At 35.5% G+C, this 19,237-nt stretch overlaps 1 protein-coding gene across 1 annotated transcript; it reads left to right on the top strand.

The window, feature by feature from the left end:
• Positions 1-2,725: 2,725 nt before the first annotated feature.
• LOC117590139 (piezo-type mechanosensitive ion channel component) lies at positions 2,726-18,663 on the top strand. The gene is made up of 23 exons (XM_034282511.1): positions 2,726-2,836; positions 2,890-3,151; positions 3,204-3,427; positions 3,495-3,621; positions 3,676-3,795; positions 3,847-4,213; positions 6,430-6,627; positions 8,023-8,570; positions 8,627-9,182; positions 9,237-9,720; positions 9,778-10,588; positions 10,750-10,880; positions 13,574-13,884; positions 13,945-14,237; positions 14,296-14,807; positions 14,860-14,920; positions 14,965-15,120; positions 15,171-15,318; positions 16,505-16,881; positions 16,939-17,492; positions 17,544-17,780; positions 17,979-18,180; positions 18,238-18,663. Exons 1-23 carry the CDS (start codon positions 2,776-2,778, stop codon positions 18,596-18,598), a joined length of 7,101 nt encoding a protein of 2,366 aa, XP_034138402.1. The 5' UTR covers positions 2,726-2,775; the 3' UTR covers positions 18,599-18,663.
• Positions 18,664-19,237: the final 574 nt, after the last annotated feature.

Raw genomic sequence — 19,237 nt, forward strand, 5'->3', positions numbered from 1 at the left:
TAAAGAATTATTTTTTTTTATAACAGAACTTTTTTTAAAGAGTTTTTAAAGTGTGGAATTTTTTAAAGTTTTTTTACAGGTGGCGCTTCTTTATTTCATATAACTTAAGTATCTTATTGATCTTTAAAATAAAGCTAGAATTCTACAAATTTGCACAAAAATTAAATTGGATAATTTTCTTTTCATTTTGTTTAGTTTCACCTTCAGTTAGACAGTTTACGTCAATACTATCTAAAGTACAACATTTTATTGCGTCTGCTTTGCGACTGTTATTGCTCCGACCTCCAGCAGTGCTGCATTAGTGAACTTATAAGCATCTGAAAAATTTAATATTTTCCGAGAATGCCCAAAAACGGGCTAAAAGCATTAACACCACTTGATTCTATATTAATTGGTTAATACCACTACCCGACACGATTTTTCCTTTATGAAAGATATTGGGCTTAGAATTGGTCTGACGACTCTTTTTTCTCTATGGCAGAATTTTTAAAATTTTTTTAAATTTTTTTAAGGTTTTCTCAAAGGCTAAGTTAAATGTTACTTTTAGTTTTCTTCGAGGTAAATGTCAAAACATATTGTCTTATGTATTCTTATTTTGAGGTACTAAGTTGTTTTTAGAGACTATATGTTCTTATAGTAGAGTATTCCTAAGTTTTCAGCATTATCTTTATAATTTATTTTCTGTCTTTAAATTTCAAACTTGGAATAGTTTCTCGTGTTTATTAGTTTCCTCTTTATTTCAATACCTTTAGATTTATCTTGATTTTGTAATAAACCAGTAAGTTTTGCCGAGTTATTCCTATCTATCAAATCATCTGCGATTCCTAGAACTGAACCTTGAGGCACAATACGTTTAATGCTCATCATTGACGATATTATATATTTACTTACTAATGCTTGTCTTCTTTCAGTTAAATCTTAAACCTGGTGAACCGTGTCAAATGTTTAACTGCAGTCAAGTGGTACAAATACCGTCACTTTTCCATAATATTTTAATCTAATGTCTTCTGTAATATTTACTATTGATGTGGAATACCATATTTTCTTATGTAACCTGACTGTTTTGTCACTTAGCAGTGAATTATAATTATCGTTTAGGAAAGTGAGCATTTTCTGCCAATACTAATTTTGTCCTTTTGGGAAACGGAATTATTTTCGCAAGCTTCCAGTCAGTCCCATTGCATTTGATCTAATTTTAAGAACAGATTCAAGGACACCTAAAAAGCTAAAGTTATTATCACAGGAACTAGTTATCTTTATTACGATAAAGATCTGAATGTAAACTAATTTTTCTTTTCTTCTGTGCAAACTACACTGTCACTATTACTGACTGCATTACAGTTTGGTCTTTATCAGTCCGACAAGACTCAAAATCTGACCTTTATATCGACTAACAACTAGTTCGCTGGAAACGAGCTCTGATCAGACGAAATATATGAAAAAGGTCTGGTTGGATTAGTTTTTTGTTCGAAGTTGATATAAAGGAGATATCAATAAAAATTTTCTTATTTAATTTTTATGCTGGTACGTTATTATGCATTCATACATATGTACATGTATTCAATGAGCAATAGAATACAAATAACATATAAAAAAATAAATGTTATGTAAATGTATCGTTCCAGCAACGAAATTACCATTCACGAAATACCATTTACCCCAATGCCAGAGATGGTCCTCCAGGTTTAACATACATATATATTTATATATAATATACATACATAATCATAATCATACATAATCAGCATTATTTATTTTACAGTCAGAATGAATGGTTTTCAATATCATAAATTGTATATACATATATATGTACATATCCGATTTTAAGTGCACTCATCGCAATATGTGCTTACAAATTTTGGCACAATCACAACCGTCCTTCTAAATTAAAATTATATTTCTAAAACTTTAAAATCTGGGTAAACGAAATTTGAATAAATAATCTTATCTGGCAAATTGAGAGAACCAATTAAGCCCGCTTATTAATATTAGCGAGAGCAAAGAAAACAATTAATTTACCGTGACTAACTCCCCTAATTCACGCCAACTCTTAAAGTGTCATAGCGCTCGAAACTTCTAAAAACTTTTAAAGTTTTTCAAAAACACTGAATTGAGATTACCGATAAGAAAAATATAGTTAACGGAGTTGTCTGTCTGAAGCTTACCCAAAGTTTTCGGCATAATGATGTTAGTTAGTTTATCACTGATCTTTAAGCAAAGTTCACGCGAAATGAAAGCGGCATATATTTTGATACGATCGCAGGCAATTAATTGTAGACATTTGATATCTAATGAAATGTATCTAATGAAATTTAAATTATAGGTCTGTCCTATTCCTTTAAGTTATCTTTATATTAGGTTAGGAATGAGAGATGGTTATTATGTGAAATTTAACATGTATTACATTATTTTTATACTTTTTATATTATATTTATATTTATTCGTTAGCTACTAAGCAAACTTAGCTTAGTGATACAACCCTGAGGGTTCTAATTCACTTGTTTTTGGCGCTATGAAATATACCGCTATGATGATACCGTCATCACTACTGAGTATGACTTACATTTTTAATAACCATCATTATTAATAACCTCTCGAGCTTTCATTCACTCTTCAGTATGCACACTGAGCTTTGCACACTCACCAAGATTTGATATTCGATATTTGCCTTATTTAGTGTAAGCTTGGAATAATAAATTAAAGATGACTATTTAAAAACTGTCAGATTGATTTGTATTTATTACTGCTCTGAAATCTTTGTTGTTAGTCTAGGAAATGGCTGAGTTTCTATTACTTATATATGTACGTCTTTTGTTGCCGGTGATTTTAATCATTGGTAAGTTAAAAAAAGTATATAATGGAATTAAACTTTAAGCTTTTCACCAACAGTATCACTGGTTCGTCCAATTGGTTTGTCATTTATCTACCTATTTATGTTCTTTTTATCACCGTGGCTATTTCAAACTAAGAGTCTTAAGCAACGAACATTATTACATGCATACTTAGCCATTCTTTGCGTCTTGAGTATTATATTTATAATAGGGCATATTATAATTAATTTGGTCAACGTATTTCATTTGCACTTGGAATTTAATACAAAACAGGTTTATATTTTGCGACAAGTTGGCTTAGTTTATTTTAAAGGACTGCGGTAAGAATATTTAAGGGTTTTGTTCATTTTAGTGCTTATTGGTACCCTATAGACTTGGCACTGTTTTATACTGGATACTGCCAGATATTTTTATGTTTGTAAGTACTTTGGCTTTACTTATTTTTGCAATAATTTCTGCTAAGAAACAGAAAATGAGTTTTCGATATGAAGAAGATGAAATTATTCGGAAGAATAGGGAATCCAATGGTAATTTAAAAATGGCTGAAATGAATCGACTCTTAATCATTGTTTATATTCGATCCATACTTAAAACATGTAAGTATTCCACTAATATGAGTCTTAGCATATAAATAACAAAAAATATGTATATGTCCCTTGACAGCTCCAATTTTTTCTCTCATTGTACTTTACTTTGCTGCTACTTTAAGACCATCCCTACCCGGAACCCTATATTTTCTAATGTTCATTATAGCTGGGACCTATTGGGCGCTTTACCGTCACTTTCACCGGTACATTTATATCAAAATAATTTGTTTATTGTCTCTTGACTATTTACCCTATAGCGGAATGCATTTCCCTCTTATATTTTTGGTCGTTGCGCTATCACTTCATATTACATTTATTTTGGGATGTCAATTGCCTGTAGTACAAAAATCAATTAACATCGAAACAATTTGGCCCCGGTAAGCATTATAAGCGGAAAGACGAACGCTATTATCATTTTAAGCCATCAGCATTATGGGAATGGAGATTTTATTTCGCCTTTCCGAGCATAACAATAATGGAAAAATAATAGAGCTAAATCAGGAACTTAACCTAGATTCGTATATCAGCCCAATAGCTTTGATGCTAGCGTATTTTGTGACAACCCTCAGTCTTATTCACCGTGCACAATATGAGCTTACTTTTAACAGTATACGTATGAACCTAGGACCAAAGCCCAATAATATATTATCTCAAAACCGAATAAGTCATGGAAATAATGAATTAATATCGCCTAACTCGCAACCATCAATGCTGGAACAATTTTTTTACATGATTTTTGATATCACTTCGGTTATTTACAAGAATAGCTACATTTTGCTCAATACAATAATGATGGTGAGTACTTATTATACTCTGAATACTGTCTAAGACCGCAGCTAATTTCAGTACTACTTGCGTTGCATAAGGTTACAAAATGAGGTAGTTTAGGTAGTTTAGGACAAGGCGGTTTGATTGCAATGCTCCCTTGCCATATTTGCATATTTCTCAACATTTTTGTGAGTGGGAATCGGTACCAACTCGTCGGCAGCAAGTTTCCCACCGATGCCCTTTATAGCAGTCATTAATATTCGTTGAGTTCGACGAAATTGAGCATAGTGCTCTGATCGCTGATTCTTTAATTGCTACAACCTCCGCTTGGGACACAAGCGGAATAATGCAGCAGTGACTGAGCTTATGGCATAAAGACCTTTTGGATTTTCCTATTTCCATTGTGATTTGTTGAAAGATTGCTTTTGTATTGAATCCAGTTTTTTGTAATAATGCAGCAGTGACTGAGCTTATGGCATAAAGACCTTTTGGATTTTCCTATTTCCATTGTGATTTGTTGAAAGATTGCTTTTGTATTGAATCCAGTTTTTTGTATTGCTTTGGCTTAGTATTGTCATTTGATTGATCACTATCTGTCTTAAAAAGTCCGCAATCAGTTAATTTGCGTTAGTGCCTTCAGTCCCGTCTAATATAAGCTAGATACCAATATTAAATAAGAAAGTTTATCGTTTGACCTATTTGCACATATCTTCACATATTCTTAATCAGCATCCGATCCGTTTGACGCCTTTATCTGTGTCCAGACAGAATCCTGTCACCACCTTATCCCCAATATAAACATCCCGATATTTTTATAGCTGAATTGTGGATATACACAGCAATAACACTACCCGACCCGATTTTTCTAAAGGAACCAAACCCACTTTTTATGAAAGATATGTGGCTTTGAAATGTTCTGATAAGACATTTTTTTTTTTTTTTTATCTGAAAAGCTGATTGAAGCAGCTAAAAAGTAGACCAAACACTATTTGGTTTTAGCGTACCGTGTGAGACGCTTCTTACGCGTCACAACTTTTATACCCGGTACTCAGTGGTCCAACTGTACCTAAGTGGTTCTTTCCCATAGAGCCGTACACTGCAAGACGCATAGAGTGGAATGAGAGAATGTACAAAAAATTTAAAAAAAGGCTGCTGGACGGGGTGAGGTTAGCCACTGGAAATTAATTTCTTCATTCTGCCTATAATAATGATATGATAGATGTGGTCATTCCCTATGGAATTTAGTTTTCTTTTATCTTGAAGATTGTGGCTGTGGGAGCTTTTCGCCCTTTGTGGGGGCGGAATTGAAATCATTTTTGAAATACACTTGTATCATTGTGAGCATGCAGCAGTCTGGAGGCTTATTCCGTGGCTCTAGCTCTTATAGTTATGGTTATATCGACTTGGCTCTTGATACTGATAAAAAATATATATACTTTACGGGGTCGGTAACGTTTCCTTCTGTGCGTTACATTCGTCCACAAAACCACTAAGTATTTGGGTCCCTTTTTAGCTGCATCAATCAGCTTTTCATATAAAACGAGAAGGGACGTGTGAGACGCTTCTTACACCATCTGCACCTTAGCGGTTATTTGTCAAATTTTACATTTTTTCTTCATCTGTCATCTCCTTTAGGACGCCACCCTCCCCTAGAGCATCACACTGCAGAGTCAGGGCAGAGACGCGGCAGAGTGTGAATGAGAGAATGTGCAAAAACCAAATATAAGCTGCTGAACGGGGTGGGTCTCATTTTTTAAAACACACTTGTAACAGCGTAAGCATACAGAAGTCTGAATGAAAAAAATGGTGGCTCTAGCTTTTATGGTCTCTGAGATCCAGGCGCTCAACAAGACGGACAGACGGACGGACAGATGGACGGACGGACAGACATGGCTCAATCGACTCGGCTATTGATGCTGATCAAGAATATATATTCTTAATGGGGTCGGAAACGTTTCCTTCTGTGCGTTACATACTTTGTGCACAAATACAATATACTCTTTGAGTACCGGGTATAAAAAGCTCTTTGCCACCAGATCTAAGATACTTGTTTTGTGAAAAAAACAAACAATTACCTCTGAAAAAAACGTAGAAAAAATACCAGACTTTAAAAATTCTTTAAAAAAAGTTCTTAAAAAATGTAATGCCCGATATCTATCAGAAAAAGTCGGAATGGTTCATAAGGGGAAAAAAGTTCGATTTTGTCGAGTAGTATGAGTAAAATTTAAATATTTTCATTACAGATTTGGTCAATTGTATATCATAGTTGGATGACATTTGTATTACTCATTTGGGCAAACATTCTCTGGATGATACCAAATCAACGCCGTTCAATGATGCGCTCCAGCTTTTTTGTTGTTCTTTATGCAGAGTTCCTGGTAATAACTCAGTATGTATATGGCATGAATATTTATGAGGAGGAGTTGCCCACTACAGTGGCGGTATGTTTAATAAATATCACCACTCGACACGATTTTGCCGCTGCGATGCAGAACAACTTTTTATGAAAGATATGAGGCTTAGAAATGGTTTGAGACAAATTTTTTTTGTAAATACTTTTTAGGGTATTTTCGCATTTTTTCGTTAAATACCTACATAGTTTAGGTTTTTTTGTAAATTTTAGCCTGAAATACTTTGGCAGTTGGGCGCGTCACCCTCCAACAGGTAAATTTGTTGGATTTTTCCCGTTTTTAGGGTTGGTTGAACAATATTAGCTCAGCCGTCTCTCAATACATACTCTCCATACAGCAATACCTTAAACGAAGCCCAAATAATGTGTACCCAAATAATAATGTACCTATTATTAAACAATAGTCGACACTGATTTATCTATTTTTCGATTTTTCCCGAGTTTTTGAATTCAATATTTCGTAAAAAAAACTATAGTTCTTTAAAAAAATTAAAATAAAAATAGTTTGATTTTGTCGAGAAGTGTATCTTACGGGTATCAATAATTAACAAGAAGGGAGACGCTTTTTACGCGTCACAACTTTTTTACCCGCTACTCAGTCAGTGTACCTTTTTTCGAATTTTACATTTGACATTTTACATTTTTTCTACATCTGTCATCTTCATCTACATAACTTCTCACGCCAACACGCTTTTTTCGCTCACCCAAACAAAAAAGCTGCAGGACGGGATGGCTTTGGCCACTGGAAATTAATTTCTTCATTCTGACTATATTAATGATCCAATCAGAGCGCGGGGCTTTTTTTTGAAATACACTGGTTTCTGTGTGAACATACAGCAGTCTGGAGGCAAAATTTGGTGGCTCCAGCTCTATAGTCTCTGAGAACTAGCCGACAAACAAGACGGACAGACGCAGAGACAGACATGGCTCTATCGACTCGGCTATTGATGCTGAAGGCAACCTGGGTTGCTGGTTCGTCGTCGGTTGCTCAAGTCCTTAGATCGGATGATGCTTTGCATATATCCGTGTACTGATACGTTACCTTACCAAACAATTTGGAGAATTGCTGTGGATTGACTGAGTGTATCACAAAAGCCGTCAAACGGGACGAACGGATAGATTCTATGTAGTTTCTGGCTGATCAAAGATACACAAATTTTTTTTTTTTTTTTTTAAGTTTTAAGTTACCGCTCTACCCTTGGGTAGAGGGGAATTATTTGGCCGCCCGCCTTTACAAGGGGGAAATCGCCACGTCGAAATATGTAACTCGTTACAGTTTTTCTCCAATACTTACCTGGCGTAGAGTTTATGTTCCCCACGTGCTTGCAGTTTTTTTCAATTGTTAAATTTCACACACATATTTAAAAACATAAACACTAATTTGAAATGGGTATTGTATGATCGAAAGTATGATCTTTTTTTTTAGAGCTGTGGTTTTAATCTGGAGCAAATTGGCTTTGTTCATCCGCAAAATAAAGGCAGTCAACCATGGATTCCTTTAACAGTGAAGACTGGATTTCTATTTGTTTTTTGGATAACATCTCGTCAGTATTTTAAAGAAAAAGCTGAGGATAGGTCACAAAGTGATCTCCTTCAGCAAATCTTTGGACCTCATCACTCACGTTCTGAGCACTTGCTTTTTGAAAAATCCCAAGCACCTCGACTGATTGTATTCATTTTCAAAAGTGTTACAAATTTTATAACGCGGATATGGATGTGGCTGCTGATATTTCTAATATTCTTATGCGCTATGATTGATCATGTCATGACTGGGTTTCGTATTTGCTACATGTCACTCTTTCTTCTCTTTTTAATGGTCTTCCAGATGTCCCTACAACTTTGGATTAAATTTCTTTATGGATATTGGATGTTTCTTATTTTCTATGCGATGTCAATATTGACCGTTATTTATACATATCAATTCGATAATTTTGACTACTATTGGGAAAAGTTTTTAGGTGTGCAGCCAACATTGTAAGTCAAACACTTTGTTTCTTTTTAAATTTTTCTTTACTGTTGGTACAAAATAGGCAAAATGATATAGGCTTGCGCCGCTATCAAACGAAAGAGCTGTTTTTAAATCTCCTTATACCCACATTAACGGTTATATTTACTGTGGTTCAGCTACATTATTTTCACCGTCGTTTTATGGATTCAGTCCGACGCCCCAAACCAACTGATCAAAAAAACCGTGGTTCACTCTTGAAGTTAAACGTAGGAAGTAATACTCCACAAAAGGCACTTGATACGTACAAGCAGTCGTGGAAAGTATTTTTTTCCGCTGGCTATAGAAAGCTGCGTTCTAAAGGTCGAAAATGGTTTAGGCCGGGCAAACTGATTACTTGGGGATATTTGGAAATGCATATGATAAAAGCGGTGATACTGACGTCTTTCTATTGTGCTATTTCCGAAGTTTGCTTTTTTAATTTATTTTTAGTTTTATTATCATTAATGAGCGTATGTGTTAATCGTTTCCTAAGACGTGTAATTTTCAGAGTTGTGACCTTTTGGGTTTCGGTTTTGGTTCTCATGAAAATGATTTATCAAATAAAGTACCTGGATCAAAGCCACTACGATTTTAAATGTGTAATGATGTAAGTGTAAAGAATTTGAACTTTAACTCATTGAGCATATTTATAGAAAAACACTACTGTCAATTTTGCGGAATGGATGGGCTTAATCAAAATGGATCCAATATTTAGTTCGCTTTTGCGGTACATATCACCGTATCTCGTTTATATGATCGTTGCTTCAATGCATGCAGTTGTTAAGCTCAGGGATCATCTTATAAGATACTCAACCTTCGAGCGAAAAGAACGCAAAGTACTCTTTCCAAATATACGAAGACATGATGCAGAGCGTGATTTTTCAGGCTTAATTAAATATCTGTTTAATTACAGTTATTTTAAATTTGGACTAGAGATTACTCTCATTGGAATGGTATCTACCATTGCTCTTAGGCGCGACCTGCTTGCATTGACTTATACCATTTGGCTTATATTATTACTTAGCCTCAATCGAATGCAGTGTGCACGAATTTGGGAACTTTTTCAGCTGTATTTTGTGCTTTCTATTTTTGTGCAGTACTTATATCTTCTTAATTTTCCCCCAAATCTCTGTGCTGGTAAGAAAATTAATGATTTACTAGAATAAAATACAAAACTCAACCTTTGCTTCGCAGACTCGTCGAAAGATTCCCCGTATGTAAATTCTACAAATATCATTTGGAGAATGTTGGACGAATCATCAAAATTGTTCTACAAATCAAAACTTATGCTCGATTTTATTGTTCTTTTGCTAATTTCACGGCAGCGTAAATCGTTTAAAGCCGAAATGCATCACATTGATAACACTTACCATGGAGGTGACAACAAAAACGTAGTATATAATATAGCGAAGCTTGGACATGTTTATTTTGAAAATCCAACGCATGATTTTTGTTCATATGTACGAAACTATGCAGATGTTTTAAAAACAGCAGTATTTTGCGGGTTTTTTTGGATAACACTAGCTGTAGTTTTTATGGGAGGCGTATGCAGCATGGACATTCTTTCACTAGGATACATAATATTTGCTTTGGTGTTCCTACTGCAGGGATCGGAAGTGTACTTGCAAAATATTCATTATATTATCTGTCGTTGGAACTGCCTTATTGCGTTTAATATTTTTAATATAATTGTTAAAGTCAGCATTATTGTATTAGAAAGTAAAATCAAGGAAATTGACAAGCCATTTCTAAATGCCCTTTATACAGTATTGCACCATGATAAATCAATCGACCAGGAAGAGTCCGATAAAACGGAAGAATCTAATGAGATCGATCCAAGAGACGAAGACTTCCACTATGGTCCAAGAAACCTTATCTTCAGTAATACTTTGGTTTGGCATGCGATTATTTTCGCATTTGTTATATTTCAACATCGAATTTTCCGGTCATACTATTTTTGTCATATTATAATGGATACGCAAGCTAACACTATTCTTGCTTCAAGGTTAGTTCTCTCTCTAAAATTGTAAGCTTTGATGTTGAAATACATTCATAAATTAACAACAGTGATATGTTCTTCTGAAAGATAAGCTATTCGAACTTTAAAAAAAATTTCGCCTAGAACTATTCTTCAACCTAGAACCTTCAACTCTTCTGATTTCACAGGGGAGCTTCTATTATTGAAAACCTGCACTACAAGCAGATTTATGATCGTCGTGAATATGAGAAGAACGTGTTAGAAAGCGTTAAAGCTAAAATGGAACGAATCCGTGCGAGTAACCGAAAGAACTATACAAGTAAGTTTAACATTTCTCAATTTGTTTGTGATTGCTACCAGATAAATAGTATATAGGGAGTATTTCCTACTGATTAGAATTTGCATTTCTCACACTGTATTCTGAGCTAGACAAAACATATGATGATTGTCGGGTTTCCCAGCCGCTGATTACCCCTTCAAGTTCTACAAATATCGTTAAATTATATAGCATCAAATATCAGGTCTTTTAAAGTGGAGCAGCCTAACGTAAATCTAATGTATTTTTAATTTCCTTGCACTTCTCAGTCTACATACGCAATGTTACCCGCAAATGCTTACAAACGCAGCGGCCGTTCTTTTGTTTTTCAATCCGGACTTCTTCTTTTCGTTTATACTTCTCAGCGGAACCACCCGAAACAATACATTAAGCTCAATAGTCACCGTGTAAAGTGAGCAAAAGAGCTCGATGTAAAAATACAATGGTCTGATCCGAGACAAAAAATATATATTATGAATATGTTGTTAGACTTTATTTAAAAAAGTAGTTAAAATAGTAAATGTAAAGATAAAGACAAGAAGAACTATCATACGGTCTTTATCTGATAGCGAGGAAAAAAAGACCTGACCTGCGCTCTGAATTTGCATTTCCCTTTCCGACTTTCGTCTTCAGTCGAATGCAGGGAGGGAGGCTCATTTGAGTAGCAAAACACTCCGAAATCTATCGTCATCGCAAGCAAACTTCTCCTCGATTGTCAAAGTGACATAGCAGGTCTTTGCACTTAACTTAACTTTTGAAACCTCTTGCATCGCTTAAGCACGGGCCGACTGCTTTGTATTTCTCTCCTCATAACACTAGTTGACAGAATCCAACGTTTTTTTTCCGCTTCGAACCAAACCGAATTTTTATACCAGGTACTCGAAGAGTAAATAGGGTATATTGTATTTCTGCACAAAGTCAATGTATGTAACGCCCAGAAGGAAACGTTTCCGACCCCATAAAGTCCATTGAGCCATTTCTGTCTGTCCGTCCGTCTGTCCGTCCGTCCGTCCGTCTTGATCAGCAAATTTTGCATCCAGACTTCTGTATGCTCACACTCTTACGAGTGTATTTAAAAATGACCCCCGCCCCCGCACAATTGTGAAAACCTCCCAAACCTATAATTTTGAAGATAAAAGAAACCTAACGGGAAGGGACGTGTGAGACGCTTCTTGCACGTCACAACTTTTATACCCGGCTCTCAGTACTACATCTGTACTTTAGAGGTTATTTGTCAAATTTTACATTTTTTCTTCATCTCTCATCTACACCTACAACACTTCTCACGCCAACACGCTCCTTTAGCTCGCCCCCCTTCGCATCAGAGGCAGAGGCCGCACACTGCGCGAAGCAGAGTGTGAATGAGAGGATGTGAAGAAACAACAAAAACTGCGGGACGGGGTGGGTTTTGCATCCAGACTTCTGTATGCTCACACTGTTACAAGTGTATTTCAAAAACTCGAGAAAAGTCCAAAAAAAAATTAATTAAGTATCTACCATGAATGGGTGCGTTAATTAGGTGTTGTTTAAGGCATTGCTCATCAAAATCTGTGGAGAGGCGGCTGGAGAACTTAATATTTCCCAAATGGTAAGCTAAAACCACAAAGCGTTTGGGTACACTTTATAGATGCATTCATTAGCTTTAAATAAAGACTAAGTTTATTACAACCAGATGTGAGATAATTGAGTTGTGTGAAAAAACGAAGCCCTACCTCTAAAAAAGCGTTACAAAAATCCAGATTTTAAAAATTCTTTAAAAAAGGTCTGACATAGAAAACAAAATGAATATCAAACCATTTCTAATACCCATATCTTTCATAAAGAGTTGATCTGGATCGAAGCGGCAAAGTCGTGTCGAGTAGTGTAATCATTCAACACATTCAAAACACATTGATGCTCACATACATAATATATTCTAACAATCTGTATGTTTAAATTCCAAATATTTCACATGTGAAAGAAGTAACATTTTATCGTAACTTTCGCTGTGGCTCCTCTTTTTATACCCAAGAGGTTCGAAAAATGCACACAGAAGGAAACCCTAGAAGGGACTCTAGACGCTCATATCTCTATGATAAGAGATAACAGAAAAGAGCAATTAAGTTTTATTAAAGAATTCCGTAATATTCGCTGTAATATAAGAGTTGAGACGCGTTCGACGACTCTCACTCCGTTCCTCATCGTTCCGCACCTCAAGTGCGATATACTTGATTTCGAAGGGCTCCCTCTCCCCGCTTAACCCAACGAATGAATTCGTCCCTTTCTTCTTTCCCATTCTTATATGTATGCTGAATGTGTATGTATACAAGTAGCGTGCAAACATTAAAAGTAAAACGAGAAGGGACGTGTGAGACGCTTCTTACGCGTCACAACTTTTATACCCGGCACTCAGTACTACATCTACACCTTAGCGGTGTTTTGTCAAATTGTACAATTTTTCTTCATCTGTCAACTAGATCTACAACACTTCTCACACCAACACGCTCCTTTAGCTTTCCTTTCCCTTTCCTAGACCCACATAATGCAGACTCACGCCAGAATGTGAAAAAAAAACAATTATAAGCTGCGGGGCGGGGTGGGTTTAGCCACTGCATATTAATTTCTTCATTCTGGCTATAATAAGGTATAACAAGTAGGCTAAAGCGAAAATGTGTAAGAATTACAAGAATAAAATCCTTGGGTTTGATTCCCCACAGAAATGAGCGCATTAGATGACCAGCAGATTTCTGCGCGTCCGTCGCTGCATGTTCAATATGGTGCAGAAGTGAGAAGCCCATCAGAGGAGTATACTGCAAAGCCCGCCAAGCCTAAGTCCCATGTTACAGATATGTACTTCACGCGTTCTCTGCAGCCTAAGCGCAGGGACTTACGCCTTCATCCACATGCGGTTCGAACAGGTGACTACTATATGTTCGAAGAGCTTGATGATGATGATGATATGGATGAATATGAAGAATACGATTTTCTAGAGAAGGAAGATTTGCGTGCTCGACAGATGCGATTATCAGTAAGGTTAATCAAAAATGTACTAACATTTATTTTACTTAACATCAGATAAATATTTAAGTCTAAATTCAAAACAAGTTCTTTCCGGGAGGTTCGTGGGAGCAAAGAAAGTATCTATGAAGAAAGTTCCGATTCTGATAACGAAGACTTTGATACGCATCCTGTAATAAAGCTTACATCTGAACTAATTGTTTTATTGACATTCAGATTAAATCGTCTTTCAAGAAATTATCGTTTTGTGCACAAGGTTTTATCTGCTGAAAAAAAAACATTACAAGAGATAAGCACTATGAACCGACTGGGACTATCAAACACTGCCGCAATGTTTGATTTTTTAAATCAATCTTTGAATGAGTAAGTTTTTCAATAGATCTCTTGCACTTAATAATACTACAATTTTTAAAATTAAAAGCAAAATGAATGCACCCGGTGGGGATTCTGGAATAAATCTAGTCTCTAAAGGGGATGATTTTACCACTCTTGACCATAATGATTTTGTACGAATGCTAATTTCTATGTGGTATGCACTTATAGCTAACACCCAAGCTATTTGCTATTTGGCAGTATTTATTAACCAAGCAGCCAATTCTTCAATAATCTCCTTACCGATGCCATTCTTGGTTCTTTGCTGGGGTGCTCTTACATTGCCACGACCAACAAAAACTTTCTGGGTTACTCTTATTACTTATACACTGGCTATGATTTTTTTTAAGTGCATTATGCATCAAAAAATAGTGCTTGATCAACAATTTATAAATAGAAAGAAAAACACAGTAAATTTTGAACTTGTTATGAAACATGGGAATGCTGTTTATGATCTGCTTCTACTTGTGGTACTCTTCTGGCATCGATATATGCTGAAAAAGCAAGGCATTTGGACTATGCTACGAACAAATTCAGAAGTCTTATTGCTTGAAAGGAACCGTAAGTCTAATCAAGACTATTTCAATCGCATTTTAATATTTCACTGTTCCAGCCAGCAAAATAAGACGCACCTATAGCAAGGAAAGACCGGCAGACATATTGGAGCGTTTACGGTAAGAACAAAAATATTAAAATTAATCTAATTGTGTTATTTAAGGCAAGAAGCAGGGGGTGAACCAAAGGATCCTCACCACAGCAGCACAACTGAATTCGATCGTGACATCGATGATGTGCTTCGCCCGAATATGGAAAATAAATATGTTTATCAGAATATTGAATCAGAGTATTATCGCAAAACAATGCAGCGTTTAGCGTAAGTACATTTTAAAAGGATTTTGAAATTCAATACAAATTATCTTGAAGGCACAAAGGAGGATTCTTGTCCGGCTTTTATAAGTTCTTTTCGGCTTTACGTTATAAAGCACGTTTATCAACAGATGTATATACATTAATATTTATTTGCGATTTTGTAAATTTTTTCGTGTTGCTTTTTGGTTTTCCGAAGTTTGCGGTAAGTAATTTATACAATATTACATAATTTTCATCTTTTCATAGTTGTTTTGCATACACAAGTTAGCTATTAAAGAAGGAATCCTCGTTTTGAACTACTAACACATATGTACATACGAGTAAACTGAAAAATTATAGGTATTTTTATACCCGGCACAGGAAGAGTTAAGAGGTTTATTCGGTTTGTGGTCTAACCAACCATTGCAATGTGCCAATTGTGCAAAAAGAAACGTTTCCGACACTATTAAGTAAATATGTATACTCTAGACCAGCATCAACAGTACCTAGTACTCAGAGACTATAAGAGCTACATAATCCAAAATTCAGAATCCAAAGAATGGACCAACTTGAGCCTCACTTTGTTCCTCTTTGTTTTTATACCCGGTACTCGAAGAGTTAATAGGGTATTTTGTATTTGAGCTCGAAAGGGATGCGTGAGACGCTTCTTACGCGTCACAACTTTTATACCCGGCACTCAGCACTACGCATGTACATTATTTCTCAAATTTTAAATTTTTCCCTCATCAGAGGGACAGAGGGACGGCAGAGGCAAAGGCCGCATAATGCAGAAGCAGAGTGTGAATGAGAGAATGTGCAAAAAACAAATATAAGCTGCGGGACGAGGTGGGTTTAGCAACTGGAAATTTATTTCTTCATTGTGGCTATAATAATGATCCAATCGGATACCAATTTGATGATCTGATTCATATGGTCATTCCCTACGGAATGAATAGTTTTCTTTTATCTTCAAAATTGTAGATTTGGGAGGTTTTCGCCCTTTTGAGGGGGCGTGGCTTATTTGTGAAATACACTTGTAACAGTGTGAGCATACAGAAGTATGGATGCAAAGTTTGGTGGCTCTAGCTTTTATAGTCTCTGAGTCCTAGGCGCTCAGCAAGACGGACGGACAGACGGACAGACAGACATGGCTCAATCGACTCGGCTATTGATGCTGATCAAGAATATATATACTTTATGGGGTGGGAAACGCTTCCTGCTGTGCGTCACATATTTACTCTATCTATATTTACTCTCGTTACTATTTACTCTTCGAGTACCGGGTATAATATTTTATAGAAGAACTTAAGGTTAAATTATACAACTTTTACATATGTCGCATTGACATGCAATGACAATGAGTTATGACTTATTAAAATAAGGATTTTCTTTTCTATTATATATTCCAGTATCGACATAAATATACCACCAGTGTTTTGGAGACATATATTCAGGGAAACAAAGTTCCTTTCAGTTTTCTGCTTATGCTGGTCGTGCAGTTTCTTACAATTGTAACAGAACGTGCAATCTATTTACGAAAGGCCATTATATATAAAATTGTATTTCATTTTGTTACTGTCGTTGGTATACATATTTGGATGTTCTTTTTAGTTCCGTACGTAACGGGACACAGTTTTGGGCAGACAGCTCCTGTTATATTTTATCTGGTGAAGTGTCTGCATATGTTATTATCTGCCTACCAAATACGATGTGGATACCCGAAGCGAATATTGGGAAACGTGTTTACAAAGGGCTATTCTCTGGTTAACTACATAGCTTTTAAAATGTATGCTTAATAATTATGTTAGTTTAACGCACTATATTAATTTGATTAATAACATAGCTATATGGAGATACCATTTCTTTACATCCTACGAACTATGTTGGACTGGGTATGCATTGACACGACCCTCACAGTAATGGAATGGATAAAAATGGAGGATATCTTCCAGTCGGTTTTTATTGTTCGCTGCTACAGACAAATGGATACGGACTTTCCCGTATTACGAGGAGAGCCCAAAGCATTATATGTAAAACTTTTAGTAGGTGGAACAATTATATTAATACTTATAGCCCTCATATGGAGTCCCTTGTTTATTTTTGCAATTATTGGGACGGTGGGTAAGCCCAATATCCCGCGAAAGGCTGACATAACCGTTAAACTTGGACATTATGAACCAATATATGTATCTCAAAGCTATTCTGGCATACATCAATTTTCAGACGCAAATTATAAAGAGTTAACCAATAGTTTCTATATGGATAATTATGCCACTGATCATATAAAGGTGTATGATGCAGTGGATATAACAGCCATCAAGTTCGATGCCAACTCGTTAACTTTGTGGAATATGTCGCCCCCTGATAATCTTCGCCTGTTAAGTGATTTGCAAAATGGTAAGACAAATTATACTTGTTCTGAGCTAAGATTAAAGCAAACGATTACAGGTAAAAAACTGGAGATCCGCCTAAATCTCTCATTAAAGACTGCAAGCACGCCGGAACCTATCACTTACGAAACGATCTACACCGTAAAAAGGAGAAACAAAAATATAAGAGATGCTCTAATTAAAATGATGAACTTTAAAACTAGCAAGGAGAGAGTGATTATTCCAGATATACTACCAAAGTTCATTACTGTACAAAAACAGGACGTAAAAATAAAGTTTATAAAGGATTACAATGGTAAGAGTTTATTGCACTATATATAGCCGCTGTGTACATTTTTACATATTTGTATGTATATAAATACATGGAAAAACATAGGGAGAAATTGGCACCGACTATCCCAATATAAAAATGTCTGATTCTTTCTAATTGTTGTCTTTCAATTTACGAATTTATAAATAATATTTGAATATAATTATACTTCTTTTTTATTAGGAAAATATGCGCGTCCCATTATTTTACAAAAACAAGAAAGTGATGGAAAAGCCTGGTGGAATATGTTCGATTATTGCAACGATAAATTTTATCAGGAAATTTTGTATAGTTTACCACTAAGTAATTGTGAAGGTGGTGTCGTCCTTTACATTTTTAATGATAAATCGTTTCCGAGTGCCATGAGCTTTTTAGAAAAAACTGGGTATGCTCTATACTGACATTTTAAGAAAAATAAAAACATGTATTTCTTATTTGTTAGGATCATTGGACTCTATACAACATTTGTATATGTAGTATCCAGGGTTATACGCTCGCTAGTCGCCAACAATCACAGACGAATAATGTTTGAAGATTTGCCGTACGTTGACCGATTACTTAAGCTGTGTAACGATATATACTTAGTTCGTGAAACACAGGAATATCGGCTTGAAGAAGATTTGTATGGAAAATTACTATTTTTGTACCGCTCTCCAGAAACACTCATAAAATGGACACGATTTAAGGAAGATTTCCCAAATGATATATCGACGTCCCATCTAAGTACGAGAAAGAGTAAATCCTCCATATATGATGATAATGATTCGGATCTTTCTTCCACTTCTACTCAGAAACGTCCGTAAATGAAAGTTAAACACGTTTTAACGTTACCATATACCGATATTACACGATAACACACACCATAATCCTAACCAATTTTAATTGGAATGCAGCTTTTGTTTATAATAATATACTAAACTTTAGATTTTTTAATTTTTCAAGCGCAACCATTTAAAACAACAATAAAATCTGACCCTTCTCTCTGACTATGACTTCTCACTATAGCGTTGCTAGTGCCTCCCTAGAGGCTAGACAATAAGGGGGAACATTAGTTACAATCCACCTCCTAGCACCGTTTCGGCACTGCACGACTTGATAAATGGTTTTAAGGAAATCTTAGCTCTAGACCAGGAATTTTGGCAACCTTTTTTTACCTGCATTGATAGCGTCAATATCTACTCCAAACTGGATTCTTTCATTCAATAACTTGCAGTCAAGAACCTGTTACAACCAGAAATCAAAGCTTCATGGACTGATTAAGGATGCTACACTAAAGATAACTCAGTTTCTGGTATGTTTGGTCATGTTATGGTAAACTTATTCAAACTAAAATCGATGCTGGTGTGAAGAAAAAGCCTGTTCAGATTTGTGTAACTTTATCGAGTGCGATGTGCTCTATTTCATGCAGTCATAGAAAACCATTACACCCAAGGAAGGTACAA

Source organism: Drosophila guanche, unplaced genomic scaffold (genome assembly GCF_900245975.1).
Source record: "Drosophila guanche unplaced genomic scaffold, DGUA_6, whole genome shotgun sequence".
NCBI lineage: Eukaryota > Metazoa > Arthropoda > Insecta > Diptera > Drosophilidae > Drosophila > Drosophila guanche.

Excerpts from the sequence above, each read along its gene's own strand:
- LOC117590139 (XM_034282511.1), top strand. The coding sequence starts at position 2,776 with ATGGCTGAGTTTCTATTACTTATATATGTACGTCTTTTGTTGCCGGTG. Across the intron at positions 9,721-9,777 it reads TCCCCCAAATCTCTGTGCTG|ACTCGTCGAAAGATTCCCCG; the intron begins GTAAGAAAATTA and ends TTTGCTTCGCAG. Across the intron at positions 15,319-16,504 it reads TTGGTTTTCCGAAGTTTGCG|TATCGACATAAATATACCAC; the intron begins GTAAGTAATTTA and ends TATATATTCCAG.